This window comes from Sminthopsis crassicaudata, chromosome 2, assembly GCF_048593235.1.
Source record: "Sminthopsis crassicaudata isolate SCR6 chromosome 2, ASM4859323v1, whole genome shotgun sequence".
Taxonomy (NCBI): Eukaryota; Metazoa; Chordata; class Mammalia; order Dasyuromorphia; family Dasyuridae; genus Sminthopsis; species Sminthopsis crassicaudata.
This window is the reverse complement of record NC_133618.1, coordinates 315537317-315558556: the sequence shown is the minus strand read 5'-3', so window position 1 is coordinate 315558556 and position 21240 is coordinate 315537317. Positions and strand designations below refer to the sequence as shown.

At 35.0% G+C, this 21240-nt stretch overlaps 1 protein-coding gene across 3 annotated transcripts in view; it reads left to right on the top strand.

Moving 5' to 3' along the window:
• The window catches only part of DNAL1 (dynein axonemal light chain 1), a 52626-nt gene that overhangs the window by 29314 nt on the left and 2072 nt on the right, over positions 1–21240 (top strand). For all 3 annotated transcript variants that reach the window (XM_074290068.1, XM_074290069.1, XM_074290070.1), the window contains 5 exons: positions 2400–2455; positions 6541–6596; positions 15811–15937; positions 16893–17033; positions 18078–18156. In XM_074290068.1, coding sequence (XP_074146169.1) covers positions 2400–2455; positions 6541–6596; positions 15811–15937; positions 16893–17033; positions 18078–18118 — 421 coding nt within the window. In that variant the 3' untranslated portion in view covers positions 18119–18156. The remainder of the gene's footprint in view (positions 1–2399; positions 2456–6540; positions 6597–15810; positions 15938–16892; positions 17034–18077; positions 18157–21240) is intronic.

The following is a 21240-nucleotide window of genomic DNA, read 5'->3' as shown; positions in this document are numbered from 1 at the left end:
CAAAAACTTCTGTTCCAACTTTTCCCATCTTTCTCCCTACTGCCTTCCCCAGATGGCAGGTAGACCAATACATGTTAAATATGTTAAAGTATATGTTAAATACAATATATGTATACATGTCCATACAGTTATTTTGCTGCACAAGAAGAATCAGACTTTGAAATAAGGTAAAAATAACCTGAGAAGGAAATAAAAAATGCAAGCAAACAAAACCAGAAGGAGTGGAAATGCTATGTAGTGGTTCATACTCATTTCCCATAGTCCTTTCTCTGAGTGTAGCTGGTTCTCTTCATTATTGAACAAATGGAACTGATTTGGTTCATTTCATTGTTGAAGAGGACCCACGCCCATCAGAATTGATCATCATATAATATTGTTGTTGAAGTATACAATTATCTCCTGGTTCTGCTCATTTCACTCAGCATCAGTTCATGTAAATCTCTCCAAGCCTCTCTGTATTCCTCCTGCTGGTCATTTCTTACAGAACAATAACATTCCATAACATTCATATACCACAATTTATTCAGCCATTCTCCAATTGATGGGCATCCACTCGGTTTCCAATTTCTGGCCACTACAAAGAGGGCTGCTACAAACATTCTTGCACATACAGATCCCTTTCCCTTCTTTAAGATCTCTTTGGGATATAAACCCAGTAGTAACACTGCTGGGTCAAAGGTTATGCTCAGTTTGATAACTTTTTGAGCATAGTTCCAAATTGCTTTCCAGAATGGTTGGATGCATTCACAATTCCACCAACAATGTATCAGTGTTCCTGTTTTCCCACATCCCCTCCAACATTTAGCATTATCTTTCCCTGTCATTCTAGCCAATCTGAGAGGTGTGTGATGGTATTTCAGAATTGTCTTAATTTGCATTTTTATGATTAATAATTATTTGGAACATCTTTTCATATGGCTAGAAATAGTTTGCATTTCTTCATCTGAAAATTGTTCATATCCTTTGACCATTTATCAATTGGAGAATGGCTTGATTTCTTATAAATTAGAGTCAATTCTCTATATATTTTGGAAATAAGCCCTTTATCAGAACCTTTGAATGTAAAAATGTTTTCCCAGTTTATTGCTTTCCCCCTTTTAATCTTGTCTGCATTAGTTTTGTTTGTAATTTGATGTAATCAAAATTTTCTATTTCTTTGGTCACAAATTCCTTCCTCCTCCACAGGTCTGAGAAGTAAACTATCCTATGTTTTTCTAATTTATTTACAATCTCATTCTTTATGCCTAGATCATGAACCCATTTTGACCTTATCTTGATGTATGGGTGTTACATGTGGGTCAATGCCTAGTTTCTGCCATACTAATTTCCAATTTTCCCAGTAATTTTTGTCAAATAGTGAGTTTTTATCCCAAAAGTTGGGATCTTTGGATTTGCCAAATACTAGATTATTATAGTTATTGACTATTTTGTCCTGTGAGCCTAACCTATTCCACTGATCAACTAATCTATTTCTTAGCCAGTACTAAATGGTTTTGGTAACCATTGCTTTATAGTATAGTTTTAGATCTGGTACAGCTAGGCCACCTTGAACAGTGCTTTTTGTTAATTGTGGCACTTATGTTCTTTTCCTTAGTTGTACACATTCCTTCAGTGGAACCATTTCCAAGACAAAAAGCCTTTTAGCCCAGGATCAGAGTCCTTGGAAATGGGCTTGGAAAGAATTGTCAGTTATCTATAAGTTTCATTTATGTGGTGATAGATACTTTGAGTAGGCTATTCTTTCCCAGCCCTCAGGAAAATTAGTTATCGGTCATATTCACAACTCAATGAGCCTTCTACTTCTCTAATTGATTGGAAGTTCTTTAGGCAACTAGAAAATAGATGAAATTACCAAGAATTTTTATTTTTTTAAAAAAACATTTAAAATTACTTTAAGTTAGTGAAAGAAGATAAGAATTATCCCCAAATTCAGTAGTTCTAAACTTTAAAGTAGTATATATAAGTGAGAGGGCAGCTTAAAGCAGCAGGCCTGAAGTCAGAAATATCTGAGTTTAAATCTGGCTTCAGGAAATTTCTAGCTCTGTAACCCCCAGTTAGCTGTGTAATCCTAGGCAAATCACTTAATCTCTATTTGCCTCAATTCCTCATGTGTAAAATGGGGATATTCTGGAGAAGGAAATGATAATTCTTTGCCAAGAAAACTCCACAGACATTTTCCATTTGCTCACTTAGAGTCAGACATGACCAAATGACTGAATATATATCAATGTGAGCCATTGTTGATCTCATTATGAAGATTTTAAGGGCTCTGGATATAAGACTTTAAGATATAGCAGAGAGCATAAAAGACTTGTGGCACTCTCGTAATGAGTGTTCAGGAATTTTTGCTTTGGCATTTTTTAACCCTCTGACTAATTTAAGTTTTTATTCTCTCTAAGGAAGCTTTCGTTGTCTACAAACTGCATTGAAAAAATTGCCAATCTGAATGGTTTAAGTAAGTAATCTATTACTTCTTTGATTTTTCTAACTGCTTGAATTGTTTTCCAAAGTTTAATGAGTTTGATGATGATTGCCTAGAAAAATAAACTCTTCAGATCTCAATATCATAAGAGAACTGAAAAGAGAACTTTACTGAACAATCTTAAATTTGACTTGTCAGAAATATAAGGATTTTGTATGTTTCCTACATTCAGATGAATTAGAGTTGGAACATAGGTAGATTTGAGAAATGCAGATATAATTTAATGTTTACTTGCTTTTGAAGGAGTAATTACTAATTACTAGAGCATATATCCAAAATGGTGGGATCTATTCCTGTTTTTTTTACAGACTTAGTAAGCATTTTAGACATTTTAGTGCCTTGAGCAAATAAATTACTTAACTAACCTCTGACCGTCAGTTTCCTCACCTGTAAAATGAGGTCATGATTTGGACTAGATGACCTAGGAGGTCCTTTCCAAAATTTGAGTTTATAATCCTATAAAAATGGACTTAATGATTAGTTTTAAAGTTGTGTAAATCTGGCACAAAAGACAGTGCAATTTTTATCCTAAGATCATAAGATACTGGTAGGGCTGAAAAGAATGTTTGAAATTATCCAATCTACTCCTATCAGTGCACCTGATTTTTGTTTTTTGTTTGTTTGTTTTTAAATTTAAAGATTGTTTTGCAGCATTTGCTTGGAATGGGTTTTGATAAATGAACACCAATGTGCACATTTTTCAGTCCCTTCCTGTACATTTGCAAGGCAATATGTTGGGGCCAAATCTGTATACTATGGGGCTATTGGAACTGAGTGATAGCCCCACACTAATCCTCAGGGGAATTGAGCTTTCAACTTTGGTCCCATTAATCCTAAATTCTAAACCAGGAGAATTCACATGATAATCTAAACAAAAAATCCTTTGTAGTGTGGAGGTCTAAAAGAATAATCCTTGTCTGCAGCTTCTATTTTTCACCACTAAAATATAGGAACCCAAAGATGCAGTGGTTTGGTTTCATTGGGAATTGCTGTGAAAAATTAGTTTCTTGTCTCTAAAATTAGCTACTTTACATAAAGTTTTGAAAACATTTGCAATGCCTTATATTAAAACACTCAATAGTTTTTTGGTGTTAATACAATTATAAAATGTATTTCTTGACAGTAAATAATGAAAGACAGCAATCACTATTTTCTCATGTATTTTTTCAAGTAGAAATTATCAAAGCTTTTGATTCTTCTTGATAAATTTACATATTAATTATTAATTAAAATTCTAATTTGATGATTATTATTTTTTAAATATCACATCTTTCTTTATGGAAAAGAAGCTACATTAAGATTATTTGATTACAAATGATAATGATTTTTATATATATTTTATAATACCTTTTATTTATATAGGACTTAAAAAGTCAAAGTCTTTTGCATAGAATAATTCACTAATTCTTATAATCAGAAAGCATTGTGGATTAATTCTAAGGTTTCAGGGAACAAGCATATTTAAACTATGATAAAAAGAATGTGGAATCCAAAGTAATGACACTTATTCCTGAGGAGAGGATGGTTAGTTATTTGCTTATAATCCTTTTTCAATATCATTATAAAGATTGAAATCAGTATTAAATTTTTAAAAAGACAAAGTTATTTTATTTTTATTTTGTCTGAATTCATGATCTGAAAAGCTTAAAATATGGCTTCTTAAATTGTAACATCATCCCTTTGGCTCTTATTTGATTGCTTTTCACAACCAATAATTAAACATCCTTATCAGTTTGAAAGTCAGTTATGCCTATAAGTAATATTGCTTTAATAAGATACAGTCATGGTGTAAAATAATAATTTTGACATTTATTTTATGTGGTAGAATCATTGATGCTATTTTCTGCTAGGACAATCAGTTTCATTAATTCCCAAATTGATAAATTAACAGCGGTCCCTCCCTCTCAAGGACTACAGAGGTTACCTGGCCTAGCCCTTTAATTTTGGAGTTGAAGCCTTGAGTGAGAAAGTGATTGCCCAAAGACACACAGCTGGCTAGAGGCAAAGCTTGGGGCTAAAATACAAGTTCCCTTCTCCTAGTTCTGGGTTTTTTCTATTACAACTAACTCGAGCTTTTTTGTTGTTGTTGTAAACTCTTGTTTAATTGAAAGCAGGAGCTCTGAGCTTCCCAGATGGGGAGTACTAAGCTCTGGAGTTGGGAAATAAGTTCTAAAGGAGGAGAGCTTATAAAGAGAATTGTACCTGGTGACTGCCAGCACCGGGGGCAGGTGTAATTGTAAGTTGTGAGGTTTAGGTAATCATTTTTAATTTTTAAATGTATATAAAAAGTTGACATATTAAACTTTAGCTGTAGGGGGTCTTCATGGGAGCTTCAAATGAAAAAGTGGGAGTCTTTGAAACATAAGGCCTGAAGGCAGGGCACCAAAAACTGCCAGGATGAGCCCTCATGAAAGCAGACCCTAAGATGCCATGAACCTGCTGCCAGAGAAGGAAAAATAGTGGGCCCCAATAGTGGGAAGCTCACCTGGGACAAAAGAAGGCTTTGAGTTCTCATTCTGGCACTGGGGCACCTCAGTATGGACCTGCATCTCAGTATGGACCAGCGTGATATTCAGCATTCATGCTGGCAGAGACACAGGTAATCTACCAAAGAATCTAGCTTGTCCCTCTGCCTTACAGTCTATAACTCGACTCATTAACCCCTTCTGCCCTCAGAGGGGCAGGCAAATGAGTGGGATAATGAGGGGGGGTAGGGGAACCTCCAAAGAAAGATACAACAATTATGGAAGCACCCAAATAATGAGCAGGGGCAGTGATGCTACACCATGTGGGACTCCAAAGCTTGGTTTGAGAGAAACTGTTGTTGGTGGGGAGAAAGGGTGCTCCTCAGTTACAGTTACCTACCAAACTCTGGAACAAAATCCCAGTTACCCCACCCTAATCATAATGCTGTTTGTGGATTATTAATCTTGCTATGGCCTCAGAAACACCAATATCTATCCCTACCACTTCTGAATTATTTAAGTGCAGATATTCTTCTCTTTCAAGGAGTTAGGAACCCCATGAATTACAGATCACATCTAGGATGAGACAGGAAACCTGTTGTGAACAATTATTTGGGAAGAATCCCATTTCCCCCCAGGTAAACCAGAAGTGCTGGTAAATAGTATGTAGGCACTCTAATAAATAGTGCTTGATTGAAATTGAGTTATTTCTACCTGGAGTTGCCAACATATTTGACTGATATTTTATCAAAAAGACCATAATATTTTTATTGATTTGTCATTTGATTTTTTTTTTTTTTGGTAACTGTATTTCTGACATTCTCCTTCTTATCTTTTCCCCATTGTCCCCTTGGTCCTGTGCTCTCACATAGGTCCAGACTGAGAAATTTGTCTTTCTTCCCTTTAATCACTTGGACTCCAGGATCCAGATTGATTCATTTATTCATAATATAAGAATCTTTCTGAACTTTATGTACATATGCTGAGTATATTTGTACTATCAGATGAGATTATATCTAAAAATGCTCTATAAATTTTGCAAACTATAGAGTGCTATGTAAATTTAAGTTATCACCTTTTAAACAATGTGTATAATGAATCCATTATAAAGGTTGAATCTGCTTCCTTATTTATTATATATCTAGCCACTTGCTATCCTTGAATTGGGCTTTCTCCTGCCTTCATCATAGCACAGGCTATCTTGCATGCATGGAATGCTTTCTTATGCTTCTTAGTATTCCTAATTTCTTTTAAGGTTCATCTCAGGAGTATCACAGTTTTCTTATCCAAGGTTTTCCTAATCAACATCCCTGTCCATAGTTGTTAGTGCCCTTCCCTTCTCAAATTATTGTATATTTACTAATTTAAACAGATATTTCATCTCTGTTCTTTCCTCCTCCCATTCCACCAAGATTAGTTTTTTGAGGAGTTTTTTTTTTTTTTTTAATCTTTATACTGTCTTGCACTTAGTAAATAGACTTTAAAAAGAATTAAAAAGGATGTATTAAGTGCCTCATACGTCGGGCACTATGAAGATAAAATTTAAAAATGTTTTTGAACTGAATAAACAAAACCATTTTCTCTTTATTATAGAAAACTTGCGGATCTTGTCTCTGGGAAGGAATAACATAAAGAACCTAAATGGATTGGTAGGTTGTCTTTCATAACATTTTTTTAAGCATATAACTTTAGGGCTCTTTTTGGTATTTGAGACTGCTCTTTTCTTTGTACAGCAAAAAAATCCAATTTTCTTCTTTAAAGAGATGGACAATATGCTTTTCTATCTCTTAGGAAATTAATAATAATAATAATAGTAATAACTCACATTTGTTGATATTGTTTAGTCATTAGTCCCATTTGGGGATTTCTCGGCAAAGAGAATTTCTTTTTACAGATGAGGAAACTGAGGCAAACAGAGTGACTTGTGCAAGATTACACAGCTACTAAGTGATTGAGGTCAAATATGATTTCAGGTCTTCCTGACTCCAGTCCACAAATAAGAATTAAATCTATTAGCTATTAGGTATTTACTGAATGTGATGGATGATGAGCCTACATTTGGAGAAATCAGTTCAGCTCAAACAAGGGTTGCAAAGTAGTTGAAGTGAGATAACCTTATTGCAGAACCAGATGTTAACTCCTGGAAATGTCAGGACTATTTTCTCCCCTTTCCTTGAAATAATAAGAAATTCAGGGTGTGAAATTTTTTTAAAATTTTTTTATTATATATATATATATATTTTATAATATTATCCCTTGTATTCATTTTTCCAAATTACCCCCCCCTCCCTCTATTCCCTCCCCCCGATGACAGGCAATCCCATACATTTTACATGTGTTACAATATAGTCTAGGTACAATACATGTGTGTGAATATCATTTTCTTGTTACACAATAAACATTAGAATCCGAAGGTACATGCAACCTGGGCAGACAGATATTAGTGCTAACAATTTACATTCACTTCCCAGTGTTTCTTCTCTGGGTGTAGCTACCTCTGTCCATCATTGATCAACTGGAAGTGAGTTGGATCTTCTTTATGTTGAAGATTTCCACTTCCATCAGAATACATCCTCATACAGTATTGTTGTTGAAGTGTACAGTGATCTTCTGGTTCTGCTCATTTCACTCAGCATCAGTTGATGTAAGTCTCTCCAAGCCTCTCTGTATTCCTCCTGCTGGTCATTTCTTACAGAGCAATAATATTCCATAACCTTCATATACCATAATTTACCCAACCATTCTCCAACTGATGGACATCCATTCATCTTCCAGTTTCTAGCTACAACAAAAAGAGCTGCCACAAACATTTTGGCATGTATATGTCTCTTTCCGCTCTTTAATATTTCTTTGGGATATAATCCCAGTAGTAGCGCTGCTGGGTCAAAGGGTATGCACAGTTTGATAACTTTTTGGGCATAATTCCAGATTGCTCTCCAGAATGGCTGGATTCTTTCACAACTCCACCAACAATGCATCAGTGTCCCAATTTCCCCACATCCCCTCCAACATTTATCATTATTTGTTCCTGTCATCTTAGCCAATCTGACAGGTGTGTAGTGGTATCTCAGAGTGGTCTTAATTTGCATTTCTCTGATCAGTAGTGATTTGGAACACTCTTTCATGTGAGTGGATATAGTTTCAATTTCTTCCTCTGAGAATTGTCTGTTCATATCCTTTGACCATTTATCAATTGGAGAATGGTTCGGTTTCTTATAAATTATGGTCAGTTCTCTATATATTTTGGAAATGAGGCCTTTGTCAGAACCTTTGTTTTTAAAAATATTTTCCCAATTTGTTACTTCCCTTCTAATCTTGTTTGCATTAGTATTATTTGTACAGAAACTTTTTAGTTTGATGTAATGAAAATCTTCTATTTTGTGATCAATAATGATCTCTAGTTCTCCTCTGGTCATAAATTCCTTCCTCCTCCACAAGTCTGAGAGGTAGATTATCCTCTGTTCCTCTAATCTATTTATTATCTCCCTCTTTATGCCTAAATCATGGACCCATTTTGATCTTATCTTGGTATATGGTGTTAAGTGTGGATCCATATCTAATTTCTGCCATACTAATTTCCAGTTTTCCCAACAGTTTTTTCCGAATAATGAATTTTTATCCCTAATGTTGGAATCTTTGGGTTTGTCAAAGATTAGATTGCTATAGATGTTCAGGGTGTGAAATTGAAAGGCCAAGAAGTAAAGAAAAGGATTGGCTGTTAGACTTCATGAACTTCCTCAAAGCTTTTTCAGAAGCCCAACTTTTGCCTCCCAGAAGCCCATTCAGGGTGAATCTGGAGAAAATGGCCTCCTAAGACCTCGTAATGGCCTTTGGCAAACTGGGCACTATGCTTGGAGGAGCAGCTGTCATCACTGATTCCGTGGGACAGCATCTGAAGCCCTTCCATGGCATGAAATAAGTAAGGGGAGCCTGAGCAATTAGAGTCTAACCCTTTCATTTTATAGATGAGGAAACTGAGGTTCAGAAAAATGGTGACCCCTGGGTGGGTGGGAGGCAGGGTGGACCTGTGATGATTTCCCTGGATGGGGGAAATTCCTCTTGCTAAGGCAGATCAGCAACCCTTGTACAATTTTCAGAGACAGGTAAGTGGCAGAGCAAAGGAGCCTGACCAAGTCCAGAACTTCCCTTATATCCTTAGGAGCTTTCTGACCTTAGACAAGTCAGTTAACATTTCTTAACTTTCTTCATATATAAAATGGGGATAATGGGAGCAGCTACCTCAGAGGGTGGTTGTGAGGGCCTAGAGAAACAATCTCTGTAAGATACTTTGCATTATCAAAGTGCTTTATAAATGGTAGCTGTTATTTATAGCCATAGAAAGTTTCCTGAGCTGCCGAGAAAGTTGACTTGCCATGTGCCTCTGGCAAGTATGTGTAGAAACAGAACTTAAATAGCCCTCCATTCTTAATCCCCAGTCTGGTTCTCTATCCACATATCAGGGCGTTCAGACAAAAATAGACACTGATCCATATGCAAGGAGCATATTGACTTGGAAAACCATAGCTTCACATTACCTGTGTCCCATTATATTTATTTTGTTAAATGTTTCCCAATTACATTATAATGTGGTTCAGTCTTTCTAAGAGTATTGCAAGACATATGTGTGTTTGATATTTCTGTTTGAGGGAATTGTCTCTTAGCCAGGGTCACAGAAGTAATAAATAGCAGAGCCAGAAATGAACTCGGAGGTGCCTCTGCCTTCAGATCTAATGCAGTTTCTCCTATACCACAGTCTCCCTGGGTTCTATTGCCATTTCTTCTCTTGCTCTTATAAAATAAAAGCTAGGAAGGATAGAAATTCTTTTTAAAAGTCAGTTATTTGATCATTACAAAAGGTGGCACCAAAATGGTGGAGTAAAGTTAGAAACTCACCTGAATACTCCCAAATTCACTTCCACCAAACAACTTTAAAAAAAATAATTCAAAATTAATTCTGGAGCAGAAGAACCAATAAAAAGACAGTGTGAAATTATTTTCTAGCTCAAGATAACTTAGAAGTTCAGCAGAAAAGTTGTCTCATTGGAGTGAGAGTAGAGTGCAGTCCAGAATACGATTATACAAAGTCAGCAGCAGGCCCTTGGGCAACTGAATTCATTATGGCAGCTTTTGTAGCTCTTAACCCCCAGACAGTAAGAGGGGATGGGATGAGTCAGAAGGAGATTACAGGTCATCCTTTGCTTGTGTTAGATACAGGACACTGTTGCATTGCCGATCCCAGTCACAATGCCAGGTTGAAGAGGAACACCAACATTTTAAAGTGGGGGTCTTGGTTACAGTGTTAGAGTAGAAAAGAGTGGTTATAGTCACTGGCAGACCAGAGGCCCAGGGGAGCAATGACCACATGTCTCCTTAGATTCATTCTACCGTGAAAGAACCAAAAATTTATAGACACCCCTATCCACCTATGCAGAACTAGCTCTGAAAACAGCAGCATGAAAAAATCTGAAGCTTGGGATAGTGTCTCCTTCATCCTAGGAGCCAAGCCCAGCTTTTACAAAGAAATAAAGATCAAGAAATAGACTAGAAAATAAGACCACAGAAAATTACTATGGTGACAGAGAAGGTCAAAACACAAACTCAAAAGAAGACCTGAAGAGCTTCAGAGAAAAATCTGAATTGGTCTAAGTCTCTGCATTCCCCCACCTCCCCAACCCCTCTCTGAATTCCTGACAGATCTCAGAAAGGATTTTTTTTTAATTAAAGCTTTTTATTTTCCAAACATGCATGGATAATTTTTCAACATTATGCATACATATTTATATGATTATCTTGCTGCACAAGAAAAGTTAAATCAAACAGGAAAAAAATGAGAAAATAAAATGCAAGCAAACAACAAAAAGAATGAAAATTCTATCTTGTGAACCACACTTAGTTCCCACATGTCCGTCTCTCATCTTCTTCCCTCTCTCCTCTCTCTCTCTCTCTCTCTCTCTCTCTCTCTCTCTCTCTCTCTCTCTCTCTCTCTCTCTCTCTCTCTCTCTCTCTCTCTCTCTCTCTCTCTCTCTCTCTCACATACACACACACACACACACACACACACACACACAAAGGATTTTAAAAAAATCAAATAGGAGAGAAGAAAATTTGAGGAAATTTGAGTCAAGAAAATTGTGAAATAAAAGAGTCAACAGCTTGGTAAAGGAGTCACAGAGAATACTGAAAAAGAACACCTTAAAATAGAAATAAAATAAAGTAGAATAGAATAAAATTGGTAATTCCATTGAAGAGAACTCCTTTTTATTTAGAAACACAGCTTTTTATTTTCAAAACACATACAAAGATAGTTTTCAATATTCACTCTTGTAAAATCTTATGTTCCAAATTTTTCTCCCTCCCTTTCACCCATTCTCTTCCCCTAGACAACAGGTAATCCAATATATGTTAAACATGTGCAACGAAGAAAACTCCTTAAAAAGCAAAATTGGCCACATGGAAAAAGATGTACAAAAATTTCACTGAAGAAAAGGAACTTCTTAAAAATTAGAATTGGACAAATGGAAAAAGGATATAAATACTCACTGAAGAAAATAATTTCTCAAAAATTGGAAATTCACAACTGAAAGCTAATAACTCCATGAGACATCAAGAAGCAATAAAACAAAATAAAAAAAGTAAAAATAGAAGAAAATGTGAAATATCTCATTGGAAAAACAATTAACCAGGAAAAATAGATCCAGGAGAGAGAATTGTAAAATTGAAGGACTACTTGAAAATCATGATCAAAAGAAAAATCTAGATGTATATCAAGAAATTGTCTAGAAAAACTATCCTAGTATCCTAGAATCAGAAGATAAAATAGGAATTGAAAGAATCCACTGACAAGAAACTGGAAACTAAGTTGATGCCCATTAGTTGGGGAATGGCTGAATAAGTTATAGTATATGAATATAATGCAATCTTATTGTTCTATAAGAAATAATGACTTAGTTTCCAGTTATATTCAAAGCATTGTCATTTTGAAAGAAACTACAAGAATTTGTCATCTGCCTTTAAGAAATCATCCTATATGATTAACATATATTGAATCACTTGCCGATTGGGGGAGAGAGTTGGGGAAAGGGAGGTAAAAAAAAAATTTAGAACACAGGGTTTTATAGGGGTGAATGTTAAAAATTATCCATATATATATTTTGAAAATAAAAAGCTTTAATTAAAAAAAGAAAAAGGAAAGGGAAAAAAAAAGAAATGATTAGGGTGATTTCAGAAAGTCCTGGAGAGACTTACATGAACTGATGCTAAGGAAAGGAGTAGAACCAAGAGAACATTGTATATAGCGACAACAAGATTATGTGATGATCAACTGTGATAGACTTGGCTCTTAACAGTGAGGTGAATCAGGCTGATTTCTAATCAACTTGTGATGGAGAGAGCCATCTGCTTCCAGAGAGAAGACCATGGGGACTGAATATAGATCACAATGTAGTATTTTCACCTTTTTTGCTGTTGTTTGCTTGCTTTTTTTTTTTCATTCTTTTTTGATATCTTTCTTGTTTAGCATGATAAATATCGAAATATGTTTAGAAGAATTGCATATGTTTAATCTATATTGGATTACTTGCTGTCTAAAGGGAAGAGGTGAGAGAAAAAAAGTTTTGTGGGGAGTGAATATCGAAAACTATCTTTGCATGTATTTTGAAAATAAAAGCTATTATTTAAAAAATTGACAAAAAAAAAATCTACTGATCACCTCCTAATCCCCAAATGAAAACTCCCGGGAATATTAGAGTCAAATTCCAGAGCTACCAGATTAAGGAGAAAATATTGAAAGCAGCCATTCAAATATTGTGGAACCATTGTCAGGCTAACACAAGATTTAGCAGCTTCTATTTTAAAGAATGATATTCTGGGTTTTTTTTTTTTTTTTGTTTTTTTTTTTTGTGCTTGTTGAGGCAGTTGGGGGTAAGTGACCTGCCCAGGGTCACATAGTACAGGTTAAGTCTCTGAGACCAGATTTGAACCCAGGTCCTCCTGACTCCAGGGCTGGTACTCTATCCACAGGGCCATCTAGCTGTCTCTGGGTCATGATATTCTGGAGAAAAAAGAAATAGGATTATAACCAAGAATCACATACCCAGCAAAACTGAGTATAATTCTTTCAAGGGGGGGGGGGATGGATATTTAATGAAATAGAGGACTTTCAAGCATTCCTCATGAAAAGATCAGAGCAAAATAGGAAATTTTACTTTCAAATACAAGACTCAAAAGAAGCATAAAAAGGTAAGCAGGAAAGGGAAATCATTAAGGGATTCAATAAGATTAGACTGTTTACATTCCTTCATGGGAAAATGATATTGTAACTCTTAAGAATTTTATTATCATTAGGACAGAAGGAATTATATAGAAGGCACTGGAGTAAATTGGCTAAATGGAATGAAATTTTTTTTGAGATTCTTTTTTTATCATAACTTTTTATTGACAAAACATATGCCTGGGTAATTTTTTACAACATTATCCCTTTTGCTCACTTCTGTTCCGACTTTTTCCTTCCTTCCCTCCATCCCCTCCCCCAGATGGCAGGCAGTCTTATACATGTAAATTATGTTATAGTATATCCTAGATACCATATATGTGTGCACAACCGTACAGTTCTCTTGTTGCACAAGAATTGGATTTAGAAGGTAAAAATGACCTGGGAAGAAAAACAAAAATGCAAACAGGTCACACTCATTTCCCAGATTCAGATCAATTGGAGCTGAATTAGATCTTCTCTTTGTCAAAGATATCCACTTCCATCAGAATACATCCTCATACAGTATTGTTGAAGTGTATAATGATCTCCTGGTTCTGCTCATTTCACTCAGCATCAGTTCATGTAAGTTTCTCCAAGCCTTTCTGAATTCATCCTGCTGGTCATTTCTTACAGAACAACAATATGGAATGATATTTTTAAAAAATTGTGTTGAGAAAGTGAAATGCATTGGGAGAAGGAGGAAAGAGATAGGATGGGGTAAATTATCTCATAAGAAAGGTACAAAGAGCTTTGACAGTAGAGGGGAATATGGGGAGTTTTGAACCTTTGAAAATTGAAATTGGAATTGACTCAAAGAGGAAATAATATACACACTTAGTTGGATATAGTTCTGTCTTACAAATTGGGGAGATAATCATCAGATTTTTGCGAAGGGACAGGGTCAAAGGTGAAGGAGAGAAGGATAAACTGGGAGAAATGGAATGGAGAGAAATAACACAGTAATCACTGTGAAAAAAAATTTACATCAAGTTTCTCTGATAAAGGCTTCATTTCTCAAATAAATAGAGAACTGATTCCAATTTATGAGAATACAAAATAGTCCCCAATTGATAACTGGTCAAAGGATACGAACAGGTAATTTTCAGAAATCAAAGCTATCTATAATCAAAAGAAAAAATGCTTTAAATCACTATTGCTTAGAGAAATACAAATTAAACAACTCTTGAGGTACCATCTCACACCTCTCAGATTGGCTTATATAATAGAAAACAAAAATGACAAATGTTGGAGAGGATATGGGAAGATTGTGATACTAAAATACTGTTGATGGAGTTGTGAACTGATCTAACAATTCTGAAAAGCAACTTGGAACTATGCCCAAAGGGCTTTAAAAACATTGACTCAACAATACTACCATTAGGTCTGTATCACAAAGAGATTGTTTTAAAGAAAGGAAAAGATGGGGCAGCTAGGTGGTGCAGTGGATAGAGCACCAGCCCTGAAATCAAGAGGATCTGAGTTCAAATGTGATCGAAGATACTTAACACTTTCTGGTTGTGTGAGCCTGGGCAAGTCACTTAACCCCAATTGCCTCAGCAAAAAAAAGGAAGGAAAGAAAGGGCCTACATGTACAAAAACATTTTTATAATGGCTCTTTTTGTGGTGGCAAGGAATTGGAAATTTAGGGAATACTCATCAATTGAGGAAGAGCCAAACAAGCTGTCTCTCTTGTGCTGTAAGAAATGATGAGCAGAATGCTTTCAAAATAACCTTGAAAGACTTACATGAATGGATGAAAAGTGAAGTGAGCAGAAACAAAACATTGTACACAGTAATAGCAATATTGTACAATGATGAACCTTGAGTGACTTAGCTGTTCTCAACAATACAATGATCCACAGAATTCCAAATGATTTATGATGAAAAATGCTTCCCATCCCCAGAGAAAGAACTGATAGAATCTGAATGCAAATTGAAGTATATTCTTTAAAAACTTTATTTTTCTTGGGGAATTTTTTGTCTGTTTTGTTTCACAGTATGACTTGTTTGGAAATGTTTTACATGACTACACATGTATGACCTATATCAAATAGCTTGCATTTTTAATAAAGGGGGAGAATTTTAAAATTTTAAAAATAATTTTACATGTAATTGGAAAAAATAATTTTTAAGTTAAGCTATTTACTTACAGAAACTTGATATACATACCATATATGCTTAAGGGATAATTTTTAAAGATTTGAATCTTTTTTGAGTCTAAGTATGGTGATTTCCTAATAAAGTGAAATTTCATTCATTTATATTTTAATTTAGACCTTGAGGCTTTAGGTAAGTTATATTGAACTGGGTTTAATGTTAGTTTTATCCATGAATAAGTGGTACAAATAAGGGAGAGGATATTTAAAACAACCTAATATAATTGATGATTTTCAGTTTCCCAAGTACTTTATAACAGACATCCTCTACAAAGACTGGTCCAGATGCTTCATTGTGATGTTGAGGTGATCTGACCTTTTCAGACACCATTTCAGCAGAGGGCACATGGCAGTGAGTACCCCGTAATAATTGCCTCTGGCCTAGCATATTACACATAGGAAAAGGAAATGCTTATAAATCTGAAGTATTTGAATCCATGTTATCTTTTTTTCCAGGAAGCAGTTGGAGATACTTTAGAGGAACTCTGGATATCTTATAATTTCATTGAGAAGCTGAAAGGGATTCATGTTATGAAGCGACTAAAGATCCTCTATATGTCTAATAACCTAGTAAGAGAGTGGGGTAAGCCAAGTTTTTCATTCTGTCTTCTTGCTTACACAATTTAATCCAGTAGGGGAACAAAGGCTATGTAAAAGAGAAATTAACTTTTCAAACAGTGGACTGATTTGCCAGCAGTTTGCCAATTTTAGCTGTTTAGTTATCCTTATTATAACTATGTGTGTATATATATATATATATATATATATATATATAAATTTTTACTTTACTAATCTTTAACAAAGATTAATCATGAACAAAAGTTGTCTTATTTACTTAAAGGCCATAGGAAAACTAAATGTATCTCTTTTGAGTTTCCTTTTTCTAAGCTTATGTCATACTTTGTATCTTTTGAGGAGCATTCATCTCATGCCCCCTTTTACTATAAAATAATTTCTATATATCCCCTTTCAGAATATAAGCTGCTTTAAGAGCAAGAGCCTCATTTAACTGAACTGTGTGTCTTGCATAATTCCTAGTGCAGTGTCATGCAGGGCCATTGTTGGTCCTGGAGTGATCTTGCTGACACTGGTCTTTGATGGCATTCTTTCCACCCTTTGTTTTTTCACTTGACAAATGTGGTAAGCATCACAGAAAGTTTCAAAGCTAGAATGTAATCACTTCTTGACATGGTCATGCTGCATATTATGATTTGTCATCATTACATGTTCCTCAAATTTCAGTTGAGACAAGGAAATTGGTTCTTTGAGATTCAGCTAAAAATGATCATACTCCTTGGCTGAAAGAAAGGAGTTCTTCTGTTTATTTACCTTTAATTTCTTAGAAGAGTCATTTTATGTGGCACAGCTTCTTGAACTGCTTTTTAAATTTCAACCTGTTGCTATAAAGTAAGCAGAAGAGCCACAAAATTACAATTGCCAATGTATTCTATGATATTGAGGATCAGCCTGTGATTAAGCCCCAGAAATTGTACTGTTAATACAGCATTTAATTTTGAGTTATTTCTTTGTAATTGTAGGGGAGTTTGTAAAGCTGGCTGAATTAGGATGCCTAGAAGAGCTGGTGTTTGTGGGCAATCCCTTGGAAGAGAAATGTTCTTCGGAGGGCAACTGGATTGATGAAGCGACCAGACGAGTACCCAGACTGAAGAAGCTGGATGGTGAGTTGTTTGGGGTGGCATTTTGGTGATATTTTGGAGCGGTAATTGTTGATTTAGTGATGATGAAGGAAAGAACCAGGCAAGCAAAATAGCACATCCTTTCAATCCTCAGAGCCTGTCTTAGTTACTTTTTGATTTGGATTGGTCAGGTTTGAACTAGGATGAACTGAGATTAGGTCTGCCTATGATTTCCCAGCATGCTTGGTCTATATCTCTGTCCTGAGAGATTCAAGAAGATCAGGTCTTTTTAAGAGTGTGGGTCTGTTTTTCATGAGGGTACAGTTTTATTCAGGATTTCCAAGGCCATTCCAAGCAGTGTTTCTCTAATGTGGCTAGTTTAAGTTGTGAGCAGATAACCGAGCCACACGAAGACAAACAAGACATCACCTAGAAGAGGAGGATTTGAACTCAGTCCTACAGAATGGGTGGTAATAACAAGACTGGAATGGGGTTTTACAGTGAGACAAGATTTCATTTGTACAGAATTGTAAAGTCAAAAGCATGGGAATGGCAAAGTTCCAGCTCTAAAGTCATAAATTTAAAGCTGCAAGAGATCTTAGGGGTTATCTGGTCTAATTACTTCATTCTACACATGAGGAAACATTGGTGAAGAGATGTTAAATGACTTGTCCAAACAAAGGGAAGAGCCAGCATCTGAACGTAGGTCTTTTTAAATTCCCAATCTGGCATTCTTCTAGAATCTTTCTCTACCTTTTGGTAGGCTGGTTTGTGGAGTAACTTGATTGGATTATAGGATTTCCGAAAGTGTATAGTTGGTGATTAGCTTAGAAAGTTGCTAGATCATGAAAGACTTTGAGTGTAAGGGTGAGGTATTTTAAGTTTCTTGCAAGCAATAGAGATCTTTACCAAGTCTTTTTTTCTTTAGTATCCATAAGCTCATTTAAAACATTTGGGCATAATTTGGGAAGTTAGGGATGGTTCTGAGCATCTCAGTTTTTAGGTCAAAAGGAAGCTTTTGTCACTTAGAATATTAATATGCTAAGAATCTTCAGAAGTAATTCTTTCTCTCTTTCAAATTTTTAGGAGTCCCAGTAATTAAAGAAGAAGAAGAAGAAGAAGGCTAATGCCACATTTCCACTTTGTTTTAACTTATGATATTTAAGTAAGAACATTAGATAAGGCTTTGTATAATGTCTGTTTTAAAAGAGTATATTGAGGGCAAAAATATTTTTGAAACATTTGACAAATTCCTTGTCACCAATCTCCCTGTCTTACCCCATCTAAAAGAGTGAGTTCACAACACAGTGGTGATGGCAACTTTACTTAAAAGGACACTGGCCTCCTATTTTGTAACTTAAAGAAATTGCTGATAGCAGTATTCACTTTTTATTCACAAAATGCATATCTCAAATTTTTAAAATTTATAAAAGTAATTTTCTCCTAGTTAGAATAGAAGTACATTTTTCATATCCCTTCAACCTAGGTACTTTAATTATTTAAAATAACAAAGGAATGTTTTAGTTCTTTGATCAGTTTGTTTAAATATCACTTAGTCTGTTTTTTTTTAAATATGCATTTGTTCAAGGTAGACGTTTTAGACCCACATATTTGGATCTTTATTATCTTCCTTCTTGCCTAGCTATCTCCTTGTTTTTCATAGTTACACAAATATCATCTATTTGGTTCAAAAAGACAACGTATGTATGGTATGAAATGATCTTCTGTCACCAACAAGACTCAGGACCAGCAGATCAAAGTTCAGTTGGAATAACTGAAAACAAGAGAGAAAAATTCAAATCCAAGGAGGCATATTCCAAATTATGGCTTATTGGGATTTTTTAAAAAAATGAGTGCATGTTAACTGGAATTGAGATCATCTTTACTTAGGGCCTCTGAGTCCGATCATGACCTGGTCAGTGCAGGGATTACAATTATCTCGATCTTCTGTATCTATCTGTATACTGGGGCTTTATTGGTCATGTTATATTTGGTATCATTTATGAGGATGACTGTAATGATCACTCTTTGCGCCATCATCTGGTTATTTTGCACATGTAAATCTGGTCATAGGCCATGGTAAAGGGCGTTTTAAAAATTGTAAAGAAATGACTAGATATTTTAGGTTTGCTTAGCCCAAACTGATTGCTAGGCAACATTGCTTCACATCCACCTAGGTTTTTATCTGTTGTACCTAATTAGTGAGGAAAGTGATTGTGGTAGATATAAAAAATTATCAAGAATTGAATCTGGCAACTTGCTGATAAATGAAATTTTCTATTTCTGGTTTCACTTTTGTTTGAGAAGCACCAATTTAACATAGTGCATATAAGAGGAAGAAAAAAGGTAAATATTTTGATGTGGATGTACAGGCAAATAACATCTTTTAGAGTAATTTCATGCAGCATTGCAATATACTTAAACTCTCAAATCAAGATGTTAACAAGACAGCCCAGAATTTTGGAATATTGTGTAACAAAATAGTATGTTCTTTTCTGGGAAGCATAAGGTGGCTTAGTAGGTGCCTAAATGGAGTTTTGCAGAGAGAAATGGCCAATTTACTCATTCAGGCCCACAGGGAGGTCAGGAACCCTCTGCCATCTTGTTTTAAATATTTCTAAAGTGAGGTACCTCCAATAAATTCATAGTTAAAGGAGAAAAAGTAAGTCAGTGATTTAAAGAAGTGGCCCCTGGCTTCAGAAATATTGAGTCCCCTTGCTAAGATAGGAAACATTTGATTTCCTTGAGTATGCAAATTTATTAGAAAGATGTTATTGCTCTGACAATCAGTTTCTAATGATGAAAGAAAAATAATTGGTGCAACATTTTAAACTTTTAGCCATTTTCTTAGTGAGAAGAAATTCTGTATAGTTAATTTAGGAAACTGCCCAATCTTAAGAATCTAAAGCTTGTGGATATTCAGGGGGAATCACAACTCAAAGAATCCTCATTGGACCTTTATTGTGATTGGTAATACATTCTGCTGTCTTGGTTGAATCAGCAATCTTTAGATTGGATGAGTGTGTGTCTCCCTGTAAAGGTCAGGGTCCAAATGAATGAGTGACTTATAACAGTGGGAGCCAGTTGAGTCTGCTCATCGCATGACTTGAGTGGTTTTTGATGCTTGTTTTTGACTTTTAAATTAGAAGAGACTTTTTTTCTTTTCTTTCATAACCTTGAAATCACATGTAGTATTCAGAGAAACAGAAGGTGTTGATTACTAGTAACTATGCCCGATATTTTGAGGGCCTGTTGTGGTGCCTAGCATGGTTCTTTTTATGGAGTGAATCTAGAATCTTAGCCAATGGGAAAGAAATATAGGGACCCAGAAGTAGTTCAGGATCTTATTTCATCTATTTTGTGAGCCTCAATTTAACTTATGCCTTTAAGCATATTGCTTCTAGGAAAGATATTTGGCCTAATTTGAATGTGTTGTCTCTGTGCTCCTAGATTATTCATATATATATATGTGTGTGTGTGTGTGTGTGTGTGTGTGTATAAACATAACTGTTACATACATGTTTTATACATAATATATTTCAAATGGCTAAATTAACTTTCCTGAATCTATTTTTCCCTCTAATGATAAAATTTGTACACATTGGTCATATCTTTTAATTATTTAGAAAAGCTTCTATTTTAGTCATCCAAAGAATTCTTCCGTCATATCCAATATTGATATAGTTATGACTCTATACATTTTGACATAACTCTCCAGTCATCTGCTGTCCATCTTAATGTGATGTATGTGTGATGGATGATCAGAAAAAGCATATACAAAATGTCTATTTTGCCTTTATTCTCTTTTAATAGTTATTTTCTCTCTCATCTTTTCCTAGAAGTGTCTCACCTAGCATTTACCATTTTTATTTTATTTCAACTCTCTCAAGATTGTCATTGACTTTTGCCTTATCTCTTTTGAGTAGCATCTTTTCTGATAGGAAATATCCACACTTCTCTCTTCAGTTTCTAAAAGGCCCAGCACTTTGAGTAAGCTTTAAAAACTAAGTCCATGTTCTTGACTTATTGTCAAATTTTATACACGATTCAGAATTTTATTAATCAGTGATAACAATTTTACAAATTATTATATGGAACTTGGGAATTATACATGAGAGTTATTCAACTCTCATGAATGTAGACATCCATATAAATCTTGCCTTAGTAACTCACTTTTTTAAAAGTACAGTTTACAAAATCTGACAGTTCAAATTTAGTTTGGAAGTGATCTTAAAATATGGTTTGTTAT